This window comes from Balaenoptera physalus, assembly GCF_965194825.1.
Source record: "Balaenoptera physalus genome assembly, chromosome: 15".
Classification (NCBI taxonomy): Eukaryota; Metazoa; Chordata; class Mammalia; order Artiodactyla; family Balaenopteridae; genus Balaenoptera; species Balaenoptera physalus.
In genome coordinates, this window is record NC_138894.1 from 1,759,572 (window position 1) to 1,782,857 (window position 23,286).

The 23,286-nt window shown below is 44.9% G+C and overlaps 1 protein-coding gene and 1 long non-coding RNA gene across 8 annotated transcripts in view; one reads left to right on the forward strand and one right to left on the reverse strand.

Annotated features, from left to right (window-relative positions):
* SEPTIN10 (septin 10) overlaps positions 1 to 18,525 on the forward strand; it is a 56,362-nt gene extending 37,837 nt beyond the window's left edge. Inside the window, exons 7-11 of one of the 3 annotated variants that reach the window (XM_082426505.1) lie at positions 1,533 to 1,629; positions 2,739 to 2,907; positions 9,369 to 9,501; positions 14,997 to 15,184; positions 17,025 to 18,525. In XM_082426505.1, the coding sequence (XP_082282631.1) occupies positions 1,533 to 1,629; positions 2,739 to 2,907; positions 9,369 to 9,501; positions 14,997 to 15,184; positions 17,025 to 17,040 (603 nt within the window). In that variant the 3' untranslated portion in view covers positions 17,041 to 18,525. Of the gene's footprint in view, positions 1 to 1,532; positions 1,630 to 2,738; positions 2,908 to 9,368; positions 9,502 to 14,996; positions 15,185 to 15,651; positions 16,983 to 17,024 lie in introns of those variants that run through there. The other 2 variants (XM_082426507.1, XM_082426506.1) reach the window with 2 other exon arrangements.
* LOC309643648 overlaps positions 1 to 23,286 on the reverse strand; it is a 32,922-nt gene that overhangs the window by 3,490 nt on the left and 6,146 nt on the right. For 2 of the 5 annotated variants that reach the window (XR_014253938.1, XR_014253939.1), the window contains exons 2-3: positions 18,590 to 18,745; positions 14,353 to 14,436 (exon numbers count right to left, since the gene is read on the reverse strand). This is a non-coding gene — a long non-coding RNA (uncharacterized lncRNA). Of the gene's footprint in view, positions 1 to 9,799; positions 10,133 to 14,352; positions 14,437 to 18,589; positions 18,746 to 23,286 lie in introns of all 5 variants that reach the window. The other 3 variants (XR_014253940.1, XR_014253937.1, XR_014253936.1) reach the window with 3 other exon arrangements.

Consider the following 23,286-nt stretch of genomic DNA (forward strand, 5'->3'; position numbering starts at 1 on the left):
AATGTATTTTCACTTCTGTCTTCCAAAACAAGGTGAGTTTTGAAAGAGTCCAGTACAGGGAAATGTTTTATTTTCTAGAGTTGGAAAAGTATAATGAGAATATATATCTAAGCATTTTTCTTTCCTCCCTACTTTCACCTAAATGAAGTGATACATCTGTGAGACTGGGATTCATCTTTTGTGGAACCATATTTAATTGCCTTAGAAAGATTCCTTTCTGTCCTGTCTTTAAGAACATGAGAAGACATTACAGCCTCCCTCAGAATGCTTTAGGATCTTAAAATCTTTAAGGAGAGCTTTCTAATCTGGTATTGAAGCTCATTCTCCCTTACAGGGTCACAGGTACATATGAAATATTCACATAACTTTTTTATATTTTAATATAGAATATATTTAGTATATCTTAATTACACATAACTTAATATGATTGAGGATGACTAAGTTCTTTGTGTTACTTGAGGCTACCAAATTTCTTAAATACTTGGTTATATTTTGACGGATCATGGGTTTTGGAGTCAGACTTTACCATGTGTTCTTGTGGGAATTATTAACCTCCCTGAGACTGTTAACTTATCTATGAAATTGGGTTAATAATACCTGTCTTAAGGGTTGTGAGGATACAGCTTTGTCACTTTGTCACTGACACAGTGACATTCAGTAGCTGTTTGTTCCATTTCTCCCCTTTTGCTTTTCTGATTTTTTCATACTTTGTTCATATTAAGATACTTAAACTAAATATATAGAAAGCTGACTAATGTAAAGGAAGTGATATTAATTCCTGTGTGTTGTCTTTATATCTAATTTTGTTTTTTGTGCCCACCTGGAATAAGTTTTCAGAGGGGTGCAATTAAGAGACTAAATATTGTCAATTATTAAATATTAAACATAATACTGTTTACATTAGACTTTTCCCCTAAATTAATCCTCAGCTTCAGACAGGACAGTCTACTCACTGCCATTAAATCTAGCTATTGTATCTTTGTTCAAAATCTTCTCCTTACTATGCTAGTTCTTCCTATTCTGCTTGATCTGTCTCCAGTTTGGGTTGTGTCTTCCTGCCCAAAGAGACCTCTCCCTCCTCTAAATTTCTATAACATTTGTATTTAGCATTAGTTTGGGACTTAAATATTATTTTATATTAGTGTTATATATGTATATATACACTATATATATATACTTTGGTTATATGGGGGGGTGTGTGTGTGTGATTTCCTCAACATTATCTTTGTCTTTTAGGACCAAGATAATAATGAGGGAAATGATACCTGTGCTAGAATTGTTTTTGTATTCTTGCAGCAAAACAGGAATACGTGTGGGGCATGCTCAGTAAATAATTCTCTCTCTAGGGCCTGAAGATGACTCTAGAACAGTTGGCATACACGTGAACAGTTGTGAACACATGTTCACAGGGCACATTTTAAAAGCTGAGGCACAGCAGATCATTTGGCTTCAACACATTTGTTATTTAGTAAATTTTCTCTTCTCTGTTTTTACTGGTATGAGATGTGATTGATGTCCTGTCTCCTTTCCAGGGACACTTGCCGTTTGCTGTGGTAGGAAGTATGGATGAGGTGAAAGTTGGAAATAAGATGGTCAAAGCTCGCCAGTACCCTTGGGGCATCGTACAAGGTAAAGGAGCTAAACGAGGATATGTGTGCTGCCTGACAGCCTGAAAGTGGCATTTAATGCGTTCTAGGAGGTGATGCTGATTTTGGGTTATGATTGGCTGTCAGAAGGGTTGGCTCTGTTCTGTTTTAGCCACGTCTGCAGAGGCCAGGCACAGCCTCCCTACTTCCTGTCTTAGATCACGTTACCAGCCCAGGTGCACCAGGATGTTCAGAAGGCGGGCAGCACTGGTTGGGTACTTTGAACAAAATTTGAGTGTAAATAGTATTGTTTAAACATAGTACGTAAACTAAGTACTAGGTAATTCTGGGACACAATAAACCACTTTGTAAATTTATACATTTTTACTCATCAAAGTATTGCCAACTATTTCCCAAACCAGTCAGCCAACTAAAAATGTTTAGCATTTATCCGACTCTACGATTCGTAAGCACTTAGCACTGGCTGGGTCATTCATTCATGATGGGGAATGGATCACCCCTGCTGGTACTGGTTTCCCAGCGCTGCTTTTTTTAAATTGACAAATTTTGTAATTAGTGGAAAATATTGACAAAACTTAACATTTTTAATGTATAGAAAATATAAAGGTAATAATTGTACTTAAAAACTATTGGTCACAGTAACATATGTGACTCAGGATCACAAATGCGGCATTGTGTGACAAGAATTTGATGTTTATAGCAGGCACAGATGGTGTTCTCGAGGGTGCAGAATTTACCACCTTGAAGTTTTAGTGAAAAAATATTACATACTCTTTTCAGGCGGTATGTGAAATGTCCTGAGGACGGTTTATAAACTGCTAACAAAATATTAGTGAAATGACTGGAGCATATGGTACAGAACAGAATGTATTTCTTTCCTATTTCCTGTTTATCCTTGGCTACTAAATTTAAGCAAACCTCTGTTAATCCATATCGCCTATAATTCGGTGTGTGTAATACAAGAATTGCTTCCTTGGTTACTTGTATGAAACAACCGTAGCTGTTAATCAGACTGATCATTTTGCTGTTTGGGTTATTTCAAATGTGTTTTCATTTACTCGTCCATTCAACAAATACTAATTATATGTCAGGATTAAAAATCGGTGTTGCTGTTTTCTGTTTTCCGGCTAGTGGAAAATGAAAACCACTGCGACTTTGTCAAGCTCCGGGAGATGCTCATTTGTACGAACATGGAGGACCTGCGAGACGAGACACACACGAGGCACTACGAGCTGTACCGGCGCCGCAAACTGGAGGAGATGGGCCTCACCGACATGGGCCCAGAGAACAAGCCGCTCAGGTGAGCAGCCAGGGAGGGAGGTGGGGTGGGCCTCTCCGTCTGCCCAGGATGACGGAGAGTCTCCCACACCATGACGTAGAGCCACCTGCTACGATTAATGCCTCTGCTTTCCATGCCGCTCTCGGAGGTCTCTGTCCTTATCCGACTCAGGGAGTTCAAGTAGAAGGGAGGACATAGGGCAGAAGCCCAGGATTTCAGCATCTGGTGAAGTGAGTACCCAAAGGAAAAATCTCTCATTATTTGGTTTGATTTTTGTATGTATGTGAAGAAGGTAAAAGTGTATTGATTATTATTTTGAAGACCTGGACTATGAATCATATTAAGTCAACTACAAAGCTGTTGTTTTTTATCCTGATGGAAGTTTTGGAATGACTACACTTAGGAAAATATCTTGTAAAGGAAGCATGAAAGTTCTTGTCGGGAGACAGAGATGAGACTGAAAATATTACCATAAAGTTACAGGAATCGTAACTTGCTCAGTGGTTAGAGCGTGAAGTGTTGTTATAAACCTGCTTCATAATTTTATATGCTGCTACCTTCCCAAGGTGTTTGTTTTTTTTGTTTTTTTTCATTAAAATATGTAAAGGTGGAACTCTAATCCTTAACAGACTAAATCAGATTTGTTTTGACATCACATTCCCAAACGATTTTGCTCAGGACCAACGCTGTTCTCAATCTGTTACGGGACCAAGGGTTCCTCTGCGTTTCATTACTGACGTTCCAGCCGTTCCCTGGGGTCCGCGTCTGCACCAAACACCGCAGGAGGGGGGAGCGCTGGGTCCAGCTGCCACTGCATGTGACCTTCAGGAAGATTTAATAATAGATGAGGCTCAACTTTGAAGCTTTTCCATTCTACACATGAATGAGTGTTTTAGCTCTGGTAGCGTAATTAATTAAGAATTCTATGTACTTCACGCTCCTCACCAATTTCGGGCATGCTGTGCTTCTAGTTACGGGCCAGTTCTGGCGAAGCGATGATTTTCTCTGCTGAAGAGAAAGCATCTAGCATTGGCTTCCCTTCGTGTTTCCCAGGAGGCTTCACTTCTCGCTCTTTCAAGTCTGTGGGTGGTGACGGGTCCCCACGTGCCTGGAGACGCGGCTCCTGAGTGACAGCAGGCGGGGCAGCCTTGCGTGCTGGAGGAGAGGGATTCAGGGGCCTGGTGGATTGGTCATCAGTCACCTGTGGAGGACTCAGAAATGCAGGTTCACAGTTTCCGGGTATGGAGCCGAAGAATCGCATTTAAATGAAAATTCCCACTCAGCCCTTCAGCAGACACTTCCTGCTGGTCACTGGCTAAGTGTGCATCGTGGGTGCAGAGAGGAAGATGTTCTTGCCCTGTGTGGTGAACAGGGGCTGGGGGAGTGAGGAGGCCCGGGCAGGAGGCTGTTGTGGGCGTCCAAGTACGAGCAGACAGAGGCCTGTGCTGGTGTGGCAGTGGTGGAGGTGGTGAGAAGCGTGGTCCCCACATGGGACCGGAAGGTGACGTCAACAGGACTCTTTGATGGTCTGGATATGGATGTAAAGGAAAGAGGAATCCAGGGTGGTGGCTCCAGTTACTGTTTTCGACCTGAGAAACTGGGTGAACAGTGGTGATGTTTATGGTTATGAGCAAGACTTGGGAAGGGGTAGATTTCCTGGTGGGTAATTGAGAAGTTTGGGACATGTTACATTTAAGTTGATTATTAAATATTCAGGTGAAGACTCAGAGTAGGTTATTTCATAAATGAATCTGGAGCTTGGGGAGAAGTGAAGGCTGAGATGATACTTTGGAGTCAACAGTGAATAATACTGCATCTGGTGTTTGCAGTGCTCTAGGCTAAGTGCTGGTGAGGTAATACTGAATGAGACAATATAGTCCTGGCTGTCATGGGGTTTACATTCTCGCGGGAAGGGAGGCCAAAACCAAACAATTAATTGCACAATGAATTGTGGTTGTGAAATGTGCACGAAAGGAGAGGTGGTGTATCATGGGGGGAGGGCATCTGGATTTAATCTGGAGAATTAGGGAAGACTTCCTTGAGGCACGTATTGTTCTGAACTTTTACTACCTGGGGAAAATAGAGGAGACGTACGCAGAGACCTAGAAGGCAAAGAGAGAAAGGCATCTTTAAGTCTCTGCAGGAAGATCGGAGGAGCAGAGCAGCCTGGTGGGGATTTGGTCTTTGTCCTCAGGGAAGGGCACAAACTGTGAAGCAGTGATCCCGATACCGTATTTGCATTTAAAAGATCACTCTTGGCTGCAGTGTGAGGGAGGCGTCAGAGGGTGTGCGGAGGTGCTGAGGAGCTAAGTACCAGCAGCAAGGACAGAGCTGGGTGGGTCTGAGAGACATCTGGAAGATAACATTGGAAGAACTTAGTGACTGTTCAGATACAATGAGGTAAAGGAGCAGAAGATGCCAAACGAAGACTTCTGCTGGCCTGGATCAGTGGTTTCTTCAGCTCGGCAGGTAGCTGTACCCTTCATGAGGTAGTGTCTCTGGAGGAGCACTGGCTGTTCTGTGGGGCAGGATGGAGACCATTAGCTCAGCTGGGACCTGGGGACTTAGAGTTTCCTCTGAAACATCCAAGTGACAGTGTCACATAGGAACTTTGGCTGTTTATCTGGAGCTCAGAGGAGAGAGGAGAGGGCTGGGCCAAAGGGATGAACTTCAGAGTCACAGGCACTAAGAGGTGGTTAATTGAATACTGCGTATGGGTGAGATGCCTGGAGAGAGAAGTACATTTGGAAAGAAAGGTGCCTTGGAAACAGCCTTGAGTCCGCTGAATGTGTGTCAGCAGGAGAAGCAGACAGAAGCGGTTGAGAAGCCTAGCGTAGAGGAAGGAGGAAACCAGCAGGGTCATGTCTCGGAAGCCAAGTGAAGAGGGTCTCAAGAAGGGAGGGAGAGGTGGCCGTGTTGAAGGTGAGAGGGTTTTGCTGCGGAAGTACGGCAGTGTGATACAGTCCTGTTGCTCCCTTGACCGTTCTTTGACAATAACGAGGAACACGCCATCTGAGTCAAAAAGGACAGCACAGGCCAGGGCTTGCATATTTGAAGGGAGAAAACCAGTTTCATTCATGAACAAACCATTTCCAGCCTTCCTTCCAGGAAGGGGGATGTCCAGCGGGCCCAGCTTAGGACATGTGCCCGTGTCCTGGCTGGGTGGGTGTGAGCCTGACGGCCTGTCCCACCAGAATGCATCCCGTGGGAAGGAGTAGCTCGCCAAAGGTAACCAGAATAATAATACAACAGGAGAGAGAGATGGTGGGCGGGCACTCAGAACAGCCGTTTTTTAGCATTTCTTCAGTTTGGGGAGCATCTGCCCACTGGACAGGTGAAGAATGGAAAACTGGGAAAGGAGGCTCTTCAGTGGAGGCCAGGTTACAGAGTGGGCAGGAGCAGTGGCTGCAGGCTGCTCGCAGAGGACAAGCAAGGAGGACGGGGCTCGAGCTCAGTGTGAGGGAGGCCCTGCCCACCTGCCCAGGAGCTGGCGGTCCTCTGCCCTTCCCAGGCCTGCAGTCCTGATGAGATGGGATTCCTTGGGTCAGGCGCAGCAAAATCTCTCTCCTCTTGGTGCTTTCTCATTTGTGAATAAATTATTTGATAAAATTCCTGTAGTTCTTTATATCCTGAGGTCTAGGAAGGTTTCACCAGTGTGGTTTTAAGAACTTGTATTCTGTTTTCTTAGGAATCTTCCCATTTAATTTGGGATGTGTACAACAATAGTCACTATAATTTGGCTGGCATGTAAAATCTGTCCCTCAGTATTGTATCTATCAATAAGAACAGTTAGTTACATGAGCCTGTTAGGCTGCGCTCTGCTCTTTAGGGCCCGGCCTTTCTCTCTGCAGCCGCGCAGTGGCTCCATCTCCGTTTCACCTGAATGGCTGTGCTGAGTCATGGTTCGTGTCCCCGTGTCCCCACACCGATCTCATGCTTGTCATGAGGTCCAGGGGGTTGGCATTATGTGTACCCCTGTAGTCTTAATTAACTGATGTTTAATTATTTAAACTACATGAAACATGCTTTTATAAACCTCAAATCCCCAAGTTATTTTAGATGAACAAAACCAGTCTCGTTTGCCATCACTGAAGTGCTCTGGGCCCTAAGAGTCTGGAAGGGAGATTTGTGTGGTATTTTAGACTTTCTTAAGTGTTTGGCATAATTTTTTGTGTCATGAACTTTGTGTCTTTCTGCACTTGGTCTGTGGTGGAAGCTCATCAGGCCTGTGAGAGCTGCACCTGGAGCTCAGGGAGATCCTGAGTGAGGGGGACCCAGCGATTTTCCTGGTGGACACAAGCAGTCAAGGATGCATTTTCTTCCTCTTTCGTTTTCAGCTCTGCCTTCAATCAGTGATGTTTGCAACTAGGGTAGGATGCTGCATTAAATATCACGGCAGCAGGAGAGCTCTTTTTCATTCTCAGATCCATGGCAGTCAACAGTGGTTGTATTAGTTTCACAGCCATTCCTCGCAGGCCCTCTCAGAGTTTCATTGCCACCTTTTGAAAGACAGTGCGGTCTCTTTCCTTACAGTCGGCTCTGTAAGTTTACCTGTCACAGTGGGCGTCTGTGTGATGGATGCAGAACACGAGGGGGCAGTGTTTCCTCTTTACCTTTTGCTGAGGCATCACTGTAGGCGGGATTTATGCTGGTTAGGAGTACAGGCTTTTCAGCACGTCTGATCAAGCTCCAGCCCCAGCTTTGTACTTGCTAACTCTGTCCCTTTGTGCAGGTGACTTTACCTCTCCGAGTGTCGTCTTCTTACCTGAAGGACAGTGTTAGTGCTTGTTCTTCATGGCGCTGCGGGAATTAGTGAGTCCAGACCAGTCCCTGCTGGTAGCAGCTATTCCGCAAGTGTTTGGTCTTTTCTCTTTGCCAGGTGGCTTGATTTTCCTCCTGAACAACTCAAGTGCTTGTGTAAGTAAATTAGTGAGAACTTTTTAAAACTTTGATTTGACATGATTTAAATACATTATTTAAACTAAGTTTGCCACTAAAGGCTATCAGTCCAGTGTAGGACCAGTGAAATGTGGGCGAAGGTGGCCTGATTGATTTAGAGGCTTCTTTAAAATAAGACCAAAACAAACACAGAAAAACAAAAAGCCTTATAAAAAGTAAAATGCCTCGAGATTAGAGGCATTTATGTGGTTATCTAGGGCACTCTGTACATTTAAGAACTTTGCTCTTAAAGACAATGTGTAGGATTGTTCCTCCTTGGAATACGTGCTCTGGGTACCACACACTCATGCTCAGCTGTAAGTGCTATGGTGTAACATTTCTTCCTCTGTTTTTCCTTAAATTTATACAGTTCTAGCCATGAAAGATTTCTCCAGTTATAAGATTAGTAAAATTCCTGAATTTCATCACATTTTAAATCTATTTAGCTATATTTTTATAAGTAATAGAAATTTCTAACTGTGACACAGCTGGAAAGTGAATCTGTGTTCCCTGTTAAACCTTGGGGATATTCTCCAAGTGAGCTGAAATGGAAGGGCCCTGCATTGCCGGATATAAGGTCTGTGGTTCTTCTGAAATGCCACAAGACAGACAGGCAGGCACTGGCCGCAGAGTTCCAGGACAGTCCCCGCTCTGCTTGGTTACACTGGCTCTACTTCCCTGCTAGTTTCTGTCATTAGATGAACATTTATGAAGAAACCGAAACATCTGGATGGCTCTACTGGATAGCTGGGTCTTACAGAGATGCTGAGCTGTTAAGAGAGAGAGGCAGATGGGGTGTAAATGCCAGGAAGAGGTATAAACAAAGAGCCATAGAAGTGCTTGGGAGGAACAGTGGATTCCAGCTGGGGAGACTGGAGAAGCGAGGGACAGGACTAGTAGAGGTAGAGGGAGAGCTGGGAAGTGGGCAGCGGCTGGAGCATGAAACGTGTGGCACGTCTTAGGAACAATGGTTAGGTTGGTACAGCTGAAACCTTAGGGCGATTGGGTCTGTTGGGCCAGATTGTGAAGTTTCTGAAGTGCTGCTATCCTGTAGATAATATAACTAATGCAGAGGAGAAAGATAAGGAGATCTCTGTTTTTGGTGGGAAAATCTTAGGAGTGGCAGGAAGAACAAAATGAAAGAAAGAGGAACTAAAAGCCTAGAGCTCAGCTGGGAGATTATTCCAGTAGTGAAGGCAGAAAAGCACAAAGATCAAGTTGGGCTGAACATGGTGTCTATAGAAATCAGAACAAGACGGGACTGAAGTGATGTCGGGGTCTCAGGCTGAGCTCCCAGAGCCTGGTGATCGGACGTGGCAATGAGGGGAGGGGAGGAATCAACAGAGGTGGAAGGAGGGATCCGTCTGGGGTGAGATGAGCACCTTTAGGAGCACTGGCAAAGCAGGGACCCGCAGATAGACCCGCGCTCCCTGGAGCCACGTGTGCTGTGACGGTCACGGGGCCTAACCCGGACGTCTGAGTGTTCGCAAGTTTGTGACGTCATCTTGCTAACAAACATGAGAGTACCACAGATAACTTTTCAGTCTTCAGGAGACCTACGAAGCCAAAAGACACGAATTTTATGGTGAACGTCAGAGGAAGGAGGAAGAAATGAAGCAGTTGTTTGTGCAGCGTGTGAAGGAGAAAGAAGCCGTATTGAAAGAAGCTGAGAGAGAGGCAAGTACGCTGGTTTGCTGGCATGTGCACTTATTTGGGGTGTCCTGTTAACCTGGGGATAATAATCTCAAGAATTTGGAGATGGTTTTGAAAACTAGTTGTTCCTTAAAAAGTAGCTATTGTATTTTAACACATACTCTTTGGATGCAGGCTTCCCAAAAAAAGCACAGGCTGGAAACAAAAATTGTTGCCTTTTTGAACACGGTGTCTTCCATTAGAAGTAGTGGTTTATCGAGGACTTGTAAAGGACTAGGTTACTAAGAAGCGTTTTAAATACCTTAAAATACCTTTTAAATACCTTAACCAGGAGCCAGAAGTGTTTTAGCTGTGGCTTGATAAAGCCTTTTCTGAGAGTTTTGAGTCCTTGGGATTGTTGTTTGAAGTAGGTGACTCTGAAAGCTGTTAACTAGCCTTTGAGTTTGAAGTGAGGCTTCCTGGAGGTGGGTGGTCTGGGCAGCCTGGGCGCAAAACCGTCTGCAGTGCGTTTGGTTTGCTTCTGGTTCTCCAAGGATCTATTTTAGTTTTACCTGAGTTAAGGTATTTTCTGTAGACTTTACTGCAATGGCTGCTTTTAAATAAATGGCCACATTTAAGATGAGGGTCAAAAAGGATGAGCTGCAAAAAGGAATCTCTAAGAGAAGACAGAAATGTTAATACAAATGAACTTGCTGATGTAAGAGTTCCTGAGGAGTTATTTGTAAAGTAATTTAATGCTACAAATTTATTTTAAGTACCCTTATAGTACTTGCTATTTCAATAAACCCTGTAGTAAGTGGTTTTGTAAAATAAATAATCTAATACATCTTGTTTATAATTTGAATTTTGATCTTTATTTTGAAACAGTTCAAACAACGGGAAAGTGAAAGTATGGGGTACCTGTGTCCCTCCCCACACCTAGATTTAGAATGGACATTTTGCCATCTTTAGTGTGTGTGTTCCCCTGGTCGTCTGAAAGCTGATTGTAGACATCACAACACTTTATCGCAGGCACTTCATGCATCTCTGAAGCTCAGGTGCATTTTCCTCCATAACCACAGTACCAGTACTACACCTAAGAACAGGAATAGCAATGCCACAGACTCTCCTAATCCCCAGTGCACAAATTTCCCCACTCGTCCCAAGATTATCTTTTTTTTTTTCTTTTACTTTTTAAGGTCAACTCTCTCATTTTATAATTTTATTTATTTATGACTGTGTTGGGTCTTCGTTTCTGTGCAAGGGCTTTCTCTAGTTGCGGTGAGTGGGGGCCACTCTTCATCACGGTGCGCGGGCCTCTCACTATCGCGGCCTCTCTTGTTGCGGAGCACAGGCTCCAGACGCGCAGGCTCAGTAATTGTGGCTCACGGGCCCAGTTGCTCCGCAGCATGTGGGATCCTCCCAGACCAGGGCTCGAACCCGTGTCCCCTGCATTGGCAGGCAGGTTCTCAACCACTGCGCCACCAGGGAAGCCCCCCAAGATTATCTTTTATTGTTGCTTTCTCTTTGGTGATTTTTTGTTTTTGAACCAGAATTCAATCTTAGGTCTCATATTGCATTTGGGTGTTCTGTTTTGTTCAGTCTCTTATTTGAAAACAGTCCCTAGTTTGGAGTTATTTTTATTTATTTATTTTAAAATATTTATTTATTTATTGGCTGTGTTGGGTCTTAACTGCGGCACGCGGGATCTTTCGTTGCGGTGCATGCACGGGCTCCTCTCTAGTTGTGGCACGCGAGCTCAGTAGCTGTGGCATGCAGGCTTAGTTGCCCCACGCCATGTGGGTTCTTAGTTTACCGACCAGGGATAGAACCCGTGTCCCCTGCATTGGAAGGCCGATTTTTAACCACTGGATCACCAGGGAAGTCCCTGGAGTTATTTTTAAATACAAATATTGAGGAAGGAGTTGTGATGAGTAGGAAATAGGGTGCTGATTTTTCTTTTGATTAGTAGATGCTTCTCTTGTAAGAGTTTCTCTCTCATACATCATGGTTCTCAGTTTCTCCAGTGAGGAGAGAAGATGTAGAAGTGGTTTATAGTTGAATTTTAATTTTTAAAACCCCACATAAGAATATTTTGCTTAAATGCGTATTGTTTAAAAGGAAATTGAAAATTCAGGGTGACCAAATGGTTGAAAGAAAAAAAGTATTATTTGTCAGTAGGTGCTTCATAGATGTTTATTTTTGTGATTCAAGCAGTTTCGTGTTAAGAACATTATATTAAAACTAATGAAGTTAGTTTAAACCAAGTTGTCACAAGAGTTCTAAACTTTTAATTATATAGGTTTAGAAGCAGATTACTGGCCTGTTTCATTAATATTAGTAAGTTCCCTCATGACCAGTTTCATCCTGCAAGGCTGGTACATTAGAGTCAGGTCTGGTGCAGGGCGTCTGGGGGTCATCTTCACTCGCATGAGTGATGATTAACTCAAGAGCCATCAGTTAGGACTTCCCTGGTGGCGCAGTGGTTGAGAATCTACCTGCCAATGCAGGGGACACGGGTTCGAGCCCTGGTCTGGGAAGATCCCACATGCCGCGGAGCAACTAAGCCCGTGTGCCACAACTACTGAGCCCGCGCTCTAGAGCCCACGAGCCACAACTACTGAAGCCCGCAGGCCTAGAGCCCGTGCTCTGCAACGAGAAGCCACCACAATGAGAAGCCTGTGCACCGCAATGAAGAGTAGCCCCCGCTCACCGCAACTAGAGAAAGCCTGCACACAGCTACAAAGACCCAACACAGCCAAAAATTAAAAAAAAAAAAAAAAAAAAAGAGCCATCAGTTGAAGGACCAAGGAGGGCCGTATAATTTACCGTCAGTTAAGTGCAGTTTCAGAGGGAAAGGAGGCTTTTTAGTAGTTACGCTGGACAACAGGTAGGTGTAAACCAGGTCTCTACTGGGCCAAGTGGGACATTCAAAGCTAGTTACATCAATAAGATACTGGCAGGTAACCCAAAACGTTATTTAAGTCTGTATTAGGTGGCCTTGTTATTAAAATATCCTTGGCAATATGGTTGTAAACACATACCTCTTAATTCACCTTTTGTGTGAACTTGGCTGATTTTCATGTATAGTACAGAGTTAGCTGAAAATGCAGTGAACGTCAGGTAACTGGAGTAGGGAGATGCACAGGACAGATATCATGTCAGGATACTGTTTAAATGGTGTCTTTTGTGCATCTTTTGTTAACATCATTCTGGATGCACAGCCCTTCCCCACCACAAGAAAAAGTGCACTTTATATTCATCCCTCAGGTGAAGTGCATGACCAACATTAAAATGTTACTACTTCTGAATTTTATATGCAAGTCTGTTTCTTGGTTAATTGCTCACTTAGCATTTATGCCTGTCCTGTTTTTCAAAGTATTCTAGATAATTTTCAGTAAACAAGTACAGCTGCACTAGAACCTGGACGTGGGGAGTCCAGGACGAGCAGCGAGGTTTGCACTCAGTGCAGCTGAGCCGCAGCGCTGGGTGCTTGTCAGTGACACTTCCGGGTCTCCAGCCAAGTACAGAGGTCAAGGTCAGGTCAAAGACACTGACTAGTTTGGCAAGAGAGGAATGTTGTCTCTGGTATTCACTTTTTAAAATGGATACTTTAAAAAGGATCACTGAACAACAGCGTGTATAGTGTCCTTAGAAGCAGGTTTACAAGAGACAGCGGCGTACCACACTGGCCATAGAGGCTTCAGAGCGTCCGTGAGTAGTTTCAACAGCACAGAAGTACTTGAAACTGTGTCTGAGTTAAAGGCCTTGTAGTGAATATTGGAGCCCTTGAGTGAGCACTTCCTGCAGGTGGAGCAGACTGTCACTGACGAAAGCCGTGAACTCCACAGAATGTGAATAAGTCACGTTCCCCCTGCCCCCTTTCTAAGACGTTTTTCTCTTTATAGTTTTCCTGGAAGTTTTAGTCAACCTCATAAATGATATATGAAGTACTCCATAACCTTTCAGGATATTTAAGGATATAAAGTATGCACCCTCCGTTTAAGTGTCTGTCAGAGATGTATCTCTGTTCACATAACGTAAATCTGCCCTCTGGCCTCTCTTTCCAGGCGTCACCCGCCAGCTGCCCCGCTCCTCTCCCAAATCCACGGGGTGCACGCATGCTCAGAGAGCTGCCAGTCTGTGTATTTATACCACCGATTTATTTATGTTTCTTTTTATAAAGAACATGGTTCCTTCCTTTATAAGGAACCATTTACATAAGCAAACACTAAGGAACTGATCCCTCTGGAAATGACATCCTCAGGAATAAGAGAATCTTCGGGCCTTACTTCATCTGTTTCAACCCTATTCTGTAAACTCTGCCATCAGGGTTGCCGGCTCACTAGCCAGCCCGCTCCGTATCTGGAACATCTGATCTTTATTAGGAAGCAGCACGGCTCTCTGCTCTCTCTGCCCTCAGCCTCTGATGACTTCCTCAGTGATCATAAGCCATCTTTTCTGGAAACCAAGTCCTACTTTTTGTATAAATGTTAGGTTGCTGCCCAGAACTGAAAATACTAATTGAAAGTTTATCTAACCAGACCAGAGAATCAAAAACAAAGTTATCTTTTTGATGTAGAGTCTAGATGTTGTGCTTGTGTTCTTGGCACACAGCTGATTCGTAAGGAACCTGCTAAAGTCTCTAGATCTTTTTTCAGATACACAACAATCAAACCAGGGAATTCTCATGTTGTACTGTTACAAACTTTGGCAAAACTCATTTTAATGACTGCATTGAGTGTATTTAGCATAAGTGAATTTTAAAATGTTCTCTCTTAGAGACACAGGTGTTTTTTCCCAATTATGGTGTAAACCCAGCAAGTACAGCTGACCCTTGAACCACCTGGGTTTGAGCTGCATGGGCCCATTTATATGTGGATGTTTTTCACTCACCGAGTCCACAGGACTGCACCGTCTGTGCTTACGGAGCTGTGACACACTCGAATCTTCAACCGGCGGGGTTTGGCGTCTCCAACCCTGCAAGGTTCAAGGGTCAACTGTATTTTTATGTATAAAACTTTTATCTAAATTCAGGACTTTTTGATTTAGTTTAGATTTCAAGAAGGTGAATGACTGTGGGAAAAACATAACAGATGTTAAGGTTCTTGATTTAAATTGACACTTGCTTTCCAAACAGGTTCACCAGCGTAGTCAACAGCTATTTCACTACTACGTAGTAAATTTATTTGGAAAATAAGGGCTTTTTTTCCCTCTTTTTGATAACTTGCTTCTGTAATTTGTCCCTCACTTTTATTAAGAATGGATTTTTGAAACTTTATTTGAAGGGGCTTTGTGGGGAAAATGTAGAGCAAAAGAAAAACTCTAAGAAGTCAAACATTTAAAAAACTGAGGTTTGTGCATGAGGCTGTTTTTATGTTTTGTTCATGCGTTTTTTGCATGGGAGCTCATTCAAAATTACAGTTAGAGCAATTCCACATGTCGCCGCGCAGACTGCGTGAGCAGGGCTGCGGTGGGGAGGTGCCGGGGCATGGGCTGCCCCAGCACGTCCTCAGCAGGAACCGCACTTCACTTCACAGCTCCAGGCCAAGTTTGAACACCTTAAGAGAGTCCACCAAGAGGAGAAGCTGAGGCTTGAGGAGAAGAGGAGACTTCTGGAAGAAGAAATAATCGCTTTCTCTAAGAAGAAAGCTACCTCCGAGATATACCAGAACCAGCCCTTTATGACCCCGGGTGGTAACGTGAGGAAGGACAAGGACCGCAAGAAGTAAGCGCCCCCCACCCCCTGCCTGTCTCACTGCCCGACCTTCAGGGCACTTCACCCTGTCTCCTTACTCCCGTCTGCTCCTGCAGCTAAAACGTCAGTTCCTTGAGAGCAGAGAGCTCGTCCCTCTTGCTGTGCTGACTGATTCCCCAGCAGCTAGAAGGGCACCTGGCACGTGTTCCGTGCTCCGTGCATCCTTGAGTGAAAGTCTGAAGTGAATGAACGAACGAAATAAAAATTTGCTACAACACGTAAGGGTCAGCGACCTGGGGACACTGGCTGCTCCAGGGCACGTCTAGTAACTGCTGACCACCCCCTCCCCCCGTTAGTTATGTCACATTTCATGCCTGACAGAGGCTGTATATTGGGGAGTCACAGACATAACAGTTGATAAAAAAAAAAAATTCTTAGGTTTACTTTTTTAAAACAAATTCTGATAATGATTTTATGAGAATTTTTATTTTAATAAGGGAACCAGGCTATCGATTGGAACTCCTGTGCTTTGATGTCAGAGCTTGTGAAACGAGTGGTGGACGTAAAGATGCAGAGGAAGGTAGAGAGGGCCCCCGTGCATCGGGGCGGCCTTGGTAGCAGGTGGAGGATGGTCCCAAGGCTTGTAGGTCTGGGGTATGTGTTAAAGACAATGCAACCGAAGTCTTAGAAGATAAGGTTTTCTTCCTTTCTTGTTTTCACTTTACTTCTCCCACTTACATGTCCTCATCACTTCGCCTGTTTGCTTGCTCTGTTGAGCACCCAGCCCCTCCGCGTGGGGAGCTCAGGTTCTCCCGTGCCCCAAAGGGCAGCCCTCAGGTTTACGACCACATCGTATTTCAGACTGATATTTTCAGAATATTGTAAGTCACCTTCAAAAAGGTAGGAGAACACAACATTGCCCATGATGACAGCTTTCCATTTTTGAACTATGGAGAAGTAAATCCACACGGTTTTGGGTGGATTTAATTGGCCTCTGGATTTTATGGTTTTGGGGAAGAAGGAATTCTCACGTATGATCTTTTCACATAAGCTCTTCCAGGGAGTGGATCTCTGTTTTGTCCGTTGATGTATCCACCCCCAGAGCCTAGAAAAAATGAATACACTGAATTTCAAAAGATAAACCACCCTCATTATCTGTAGGGGACTGGTTCCAGGAGGCCCCGAGGATACCAAAATCCACAGATGCTCAAGTCCTTCATATACAATGGCACAATTTTTGCAAAGAACCTATGCACATTTTCCTGTACACTTTAAATCATCTACAGATTACTTATAACACCTACTACAATGTAAATAGAATGTAAATGCTAGGTATATAGTTGCCAGCAAGTGGCAAATTCAAGTTTTGTTTTTTGGAACTTTCTGTTATTTTCTCCCAAATATTGTATTTTCGATCCTCAGTCAGTTGAATCCTCAGATGTGGAACCCTCGGATCCATAGGACCAAGTGTATAAATATAATTCATAACTTCTTTTCAGTGTGCCTCGAATTATAAAGCTAAGGGGTCTTTTACCTTATCATCTCAACTTAGTCCAGTGTTACTAGATTTGGACTCCCTGACTTTATTCCATACGCAAAAAACCATTTACAATCACCTTGTGGAAGTAAGGTATGGGCTGTTGTTTGCAAAATCAGGGCCAAGCCCATCGTTTGAGAGCTCAGAAAAATTTCCCCTCAAGAAATGTTGGTGTTTGTTTTTTCTTTTCTTTTCCAGAGTCCCATGGCTAGATATCCTATCATATCCTCGCTGTACATCTGCTCTTTCTGTAAAAGCTTTGTAAAACAAGTGATTTTTATTCCTATACGGTTTTCTATTGTACCAATCAAAAGGTTTTTTTTCTCTTTCCAGCTCCAGTTTTATGTAAAACAAAGGTTCCAGATCACAGAAGATCATCACAAGCAAAGTTATTAAACTGTTAGAAGTATGCTTTGATTTTCTTGCTGTTTTTACTTGCTGTATCACTTATTCTGTATCTGGCAAATGGCCACAGTTAAAGTATGAGGTCAGTACATAAGCCAGATTGGATGATGTTACTCATTCACTGTTAGACGTTCAAGTTGTTGGTTTGTGATGAACTGAGATCATTTCTCCTGCTGCCCAGAGCTTGCTATCACTTTGCTGTGACAAGAGTGTCAGTGCCTTTGAAAGTACAGGACTCGTTTATATTGTGGCTCTGATTGCATACATATTCCAAGATGAACGTTTTGTGTACATACTAAAGGTAAACTTTTGGGAATATGTTTTAAAATGTATTATGTACCTGAAACTCCAAGCTCAATAGTTTTATAGAACTTTAAAATTTTTCATACAATTATCCAACTGGTAACATGATCCTAAGCTTTTGCATCAAATTACATAATATGTGCTTCACTGTTGTGGTCCATGGGTGGCTGTGATGAAACAATGTTTAAAGCAGAAACACTCAGGTAAATAAGCCCTTTTCTGGTGATAAGTACCTTTGGAACTGGGTGTCTTCACACTGTTTGCATGAGTCTATATTACATACTTGTTTCAAACTGTCTTCCTGGGAAAATAAATAATAAAGTTGGATCATCTTATTAAAAATATTTCTTAAAAAAGTTACTAGGAACATCTGAATATTAAAGATAAAAATTTAGATAATTCGTATTGTAAAGGATATTTGAATTCAGTGCCTCAGTATTTGCAGAACAATTTAATGGCCTCTAACTTTTTCTTAACAGTCATAAGTTTTCATTTTTTGTACTTGAATATTCTAAATGAAACTGATATTTACACTTGACAAATAAAATGTATCTACATATTCACTAAACTACGTTTAAAATTACTGTAACTCTTCTTTTTGCAAACTGTGATCTTAAACATCTTATCAGAACTATGAGAATTTAATTATATGTTTGAATTATTTTAAGACAGAGGTATATTACCAGTATTTTTCAGATAACAGAATGTTTTACTTAGCCCATGTCAGATCCTGAGCAGTGTATTTTTTTCATGAATTTGCGTAAGTTGCAAATAAAACCTTTCATTTTGTAGCACAGCTTATCTGGACCAACACTTTAAATTCCAGTTTTGCATTTCTGCAGTTTAGTAAAATAAGTTACAAGCATCACAGAAAAAGCTCTACGCTTTCTTCTCAGGATCAGTAATGCCCAGCCTCTGGAAGGTGGGAGCAAGAGAGTCGGTGAGCCCCTGAGGGCAGGTAGCCTGGCCTCCCAAGCCCGGCCAGTGCCGCAGCGCTGAGCCTTAGCCCAGAAGCGACGCGGCGAGCTCAGTGATGTGCTGCGAGTGGTGGTTGTTGGTAGCCTATTACATCAAACTGTGTATAAACAGCTATCCTGAACTTTAATAAAGTTACTTTTAAATGCCAGAGTGGTTGTTGGCATGTTAAAACAGTTATTCAATTCCTAGTTGAAAAGGTCACGGAAACCTACCTCAGACCCGGAGGTGAAAAGAAGGGCCGTCACCTTGGGCTGCTAGTGACTCTGCTGTGAGGAAGACTCGCCACACGTGCACGCCCGCAGTGTGAATCCTGAGTTCACTTCATATATCTGGGATTCCACATAAGATTTTATTTTAGAAGAGTTGCACTGCAAAGAACAAAAATATTTTTAAACAATTACAGTACAGGCAGACCTCGGAGATAGTGCGGGCTCGGGTCCAGACCACCCAATGAAGCGAGTATCGAAATAAAGTCAGTCACATGAATTTTGGTTTCCCAGTGCACATAAAAGTTATGTTTACACTGTGCTTTAGTCTGTCAAATGTGCAACAGCTTATGTCTAAAGAACAGTGCACATACCTTAGTTAATAATTGCTAAAAAAATGCTAACCATCCAGCAAGCAGCAAGCCGTGGTAGTAACATTAAGATCACCGATCACAGATCACCGTAACAAATATAATGATGAGCAAGTTTGAAATACTGTGAGAATTACCAAAACATGACACAGAGACACGAAGTGAGCAAGTGCTGTTGGAAAAATGGCACCAATCAGCACAGGATATGCAAATACAGTGAGGTCTGCCTGCATAACGCTCAGCTTCTCTTTATAAAGCTTATTCTCCAGGGTCACAGAGTGAGATATTATCCACTGATGCTTAAGTTAATAAATTTCCTGGGAACAAAATAAAGCTAGACATGTTTTATTTTTTTCCATAAAGCATGTAAAACAGAACTGCCTTTCACCGCCAACCATTAATCTTTGTACCGAGGACTCTGAATTTTTAAGCTCTTTCATACAGACAGACTATGATTTCAGCTTCCAAGCGCTACAGGGATGATTACTATCCCCATTTTGAAGACGAACTCATTTTAGGCCCCATTTTCCCGTCTGGCCAGGAAATGGGAGCACAAACTGAGGAGGCCCCTGTGGGGCGGCCACTCTGCCAAGGGCTCCTGCCCCTGGCCCTGGAGCACAGGGAGGCAAGCGGGTGGGCGTGGCTGGGCCTGGAAGGACTGAAGCAGCTTCCGAAGCAGGAGGGCAGGAGGGCCACCCGGATGCTGGGAACTGCAGGCTCCCGACGCCGCCTGTGCACCCGGGGGACGGAGAGGATCAGTGAACAGAGAGGACTGGGAAGACGGAGGCAGGGAGCAGACGAGGGTTCACAAGGCCAGCCCAGCGAGCAGGCGCAAGTCTGACTCTCAGGCCAGATGCGCGTGGAGCCGGGGGAGAGGTGTGTTGCGGGAAGGAGCCAGGCCAGGGGCAGGCGGGCTTGGACTCAAGTCCAGGCCAGGAGTCCTACTACCGCATATGCAGGAGGGTAGCTAGGTCACGCTTCAAAAACACTGACACACAAAGGAACACGCTGTGTAAACCCATGAAAATGTCCTGTGGAGCTAGAAATAGAGAGGGAACAAAAATTCAAGACTGCAGTGGCACGTTAAGTTGGGAGAGTGGGATGCATGGCGTGAGGAGGTTCTCATTAACTGGGCAGAGGATAAAAGTCCCGTCAGCCGGGTAACGTGAGACTCAGGAAGGACCACATACGCGTGGGAACACGTGTGCCTTTCAAGCCAGTAGAAGGAAAACTGGTCTCATAAATGATCATCCAAAAGGAAACAAGGACATAAAGGAAATAAAACAGGTATGACAGCTAAAAAGCATTTAGTAATATGGTAGATTTAGACCCAAATAAATCAGTAATCACATGCTCTAATTTTTCTACATAGAAGTTTTCTTAAATCAGCTATGTCACTTTACAAGAGTGAGCTAAAGCTTTCTGTCCTGATAGGAAAAGGTACATCGTGTACACTGAGCCAAAAGCTGACGTGTAGCTACATTTTCGGCAAAAGGCGGCCCTGCTGGGGGGCGGCCTGGCCTCCGAGGCAGGAGGGCACCTGGCGGCTGGTGCAGGTCCCCAGACCCACGGCGTGAGGGGGCTGCGTGGCTGCCGACGTTCATAAAGCACGTGCAAGTGGCCACCTCAACCACCTCTTACTATCTGTACGTTATGCCTCAGTAAGCCTGTCTTTTTTCTTAAAGGCTGAAAGTTAAAAGGCAAAAGGGGGGAATGCAAAAACAGAGTATCACTACAGATACTGGGACATTAAAGTGTCACTGATAAACTAGAAAATACAGAAGTATCAACAGAAAATAATTTTAAAAATTAATTTACTGATATAAGAAATACAAAATTTCTTAATAAAAGACAATTCATAACTAAAATCCCCCTACAGTTTGGGCCGCGAATCCTCTCAGATGTCTCAAGAGGAAAGGCATTTGACCAGCTCTCCCGTGGTAGGTGGGACGCTGCCCCCACCCCAGAGATGCCCACGCCCTCGGCCCTGGGCCTGCGAGCGTGCTTCCTCACCTGGCAGCAGGCTGCAGAGGGCCTGAGACCGGGGGGTGGTTCTGGGTGGTCTCAGGGGCCCGCTGGAGGGACGTGTGGCTGGCGAAGCAGGGTCGGGGGGGGCAGCACTGCTGGCTGCGATGCGGAAGAGGCCATAAGCCTCGGAACGCGGGCGCTTCCAGGGGCTGGAAACGGCAGACGGGGATCCTACCCTGGAGGCTCCAGAGGGCACAGCTGTGCCTGACACTTAGATTTTAGTCCGGTTCTGACTACCAACATCGTACGATAAATAAATCTGTGCTGTTTAAAGCCACTACATTTGTGGTAATTTGTTACAGCAGCAATAGGAAACAAATACATTCCCTAAAAATGGATAAAAGAAACATCCCAAACTCATTTTACAAGGCCAACATGGTTTTCATTTCAAAGGCTAATAAAGACATTCTGAGAAAGGACAATTATAGTCTAATCTCATACATAAACAAACACGCAAAAATCCTAAACAAATTACTAACAAACTGAATCCAGGAACATATATTTAAAAAGATAGTTCCTCATATCCAGGAAGGCAATGACGTTTGAACATTAGAAAATTAACTAGTGTAACTCAGCATGAACGTTAAAAGAAAAATCATATGGTCATCCCTATAGAATCAGAAAATATTGATAAAATTTAGCATCTTTGAGATTTAAGGAAACAAAACAAAAAAAAGACTCTTAGAATATCAAATAGAAGGAAACTTCCTTAACTTGATAAAGGGTATCCGCAAACAGTAACCAGCGCAGGCGTCACACTTACGATGAAACACTGAAAGCACCTTTACGGCTGGGGGCAAGCAAGGCTGGCACAATCGTCCCCTTCCATTAGACACGTCACCGGAGCTGGCAGCCACCTCAGGAGGCAAAAAATAAAGATGGGCTGGGCCTCAGTCCTCACAGGTGACACGGCTGTGTCTGCAGCGAGTCCACATGCAGCTCTGGCCAGAGCACGGGCACCAGGAGTCCACAGGGTCGTGGCACAGCTGCCCACCGATGACGGGAGGGGGTCGGCCACCGGGCAGGCTCGAGTGTCTCACCGAGCAAAGAATCTTGGCTCCCAAAGGTGTGTCCTGGGCTCTGTCCCGCCTGCCCCCCTCCGGCCTCAGCCACTGCCTTTTCGTTAACTGGCTTGTGCTCAGGCTCTGCTGCCCCCAGGCCTATCTAACTGTGGTTTGGGGTCAAGGTCAAGGTCCTCCACAAGGCCCACCCACTCTCAGGTGCCTGCATGTGGCCTGTGCCTCAGTGAGGGAGGCCCAAGCAGCCTTTGCTTAAATTCCTGCCTCTGTGGAAACGGTTGCTTGTGTGGACAGAGCCACCGCAGGCCGTGGTCACCCACGAGGTCAAAGCCGCGTGCCCCCAAACCTCCAGTTCTCCTGCCCAGGCCCCCGGGAGGAGACAACCGCACAAGTAAACCACCCCAGGGCACCGGCCCCAGCACAGCGGCCTCAGGTCCCGAGAGGGGTGGTTCCAGGTCAGGAGTGGTGACCCGGGAGCCCGGGGGTAGGCCGAGCACCTGGTCCCACGAAGCCTCGCCCTGGCTCACTTGGTCGGCACCATCCTTGGTGCCGTTTCTCCATGCTCATGATGGCTGCCCCGAGGGTCAGCTTCCTCCCCCGAAGTTCTGGAGAAACAAAGTGAAAACGCAGCTGCTGGAAGGTGAGTGTCCCTTTACTGCTGACAAAGGCTACTCAGTGTGGGACTAGAGGGGGTTGTGAGATGAAGCCCAGAACTAGGGCACTGGCCCCACTCAGGCAGAACTGCACCCAGATGGCCTGACAGGAAACAGAAACACCTGCTCCGCGATGCTCAAGGGCAGGGCCATGTCCCGCTGCTCCTCCTGGGGCCGCCCACTCCGGCGGCTTCTGGGGCTCCCGTGTGAAATCTGGGGAGCAGGCAGGCGGTGCTGCTGCCCAAGTGGACCGGGAGGAGGGTGAGGCCCAGAGGAAAGCGGCCAGAGTCCGAGGCTGCCCTGCCTCCCTGTGAGGCCGGCCCAGCTTGGGGAGCCCTGGCGTCCCTGAGTCTTTCCAAGCGAGAGGGAAGCCATTCGTCCACAACACTTGGCGTTGAGTGCCTGGCAGGTCAGCACAGGCTGGTGCCCAGAAAGCGCGTCTGCAGCTGCTGAGGGCGCTGACCTCCGGCATCAGGAAGCCACTTGGCACGCCCGGGCGAGATGACAGAAGGAGAGGGCGGCCAGCCTCCACACCAACGCTTGGAGTGCTCGCCGGGGCCGCCCGATTCCTTATTTACCCTCTTTATTCCCCATTTCCCTGCCGAGTCGTTAATCTCAGCGTTTAAGGTGTT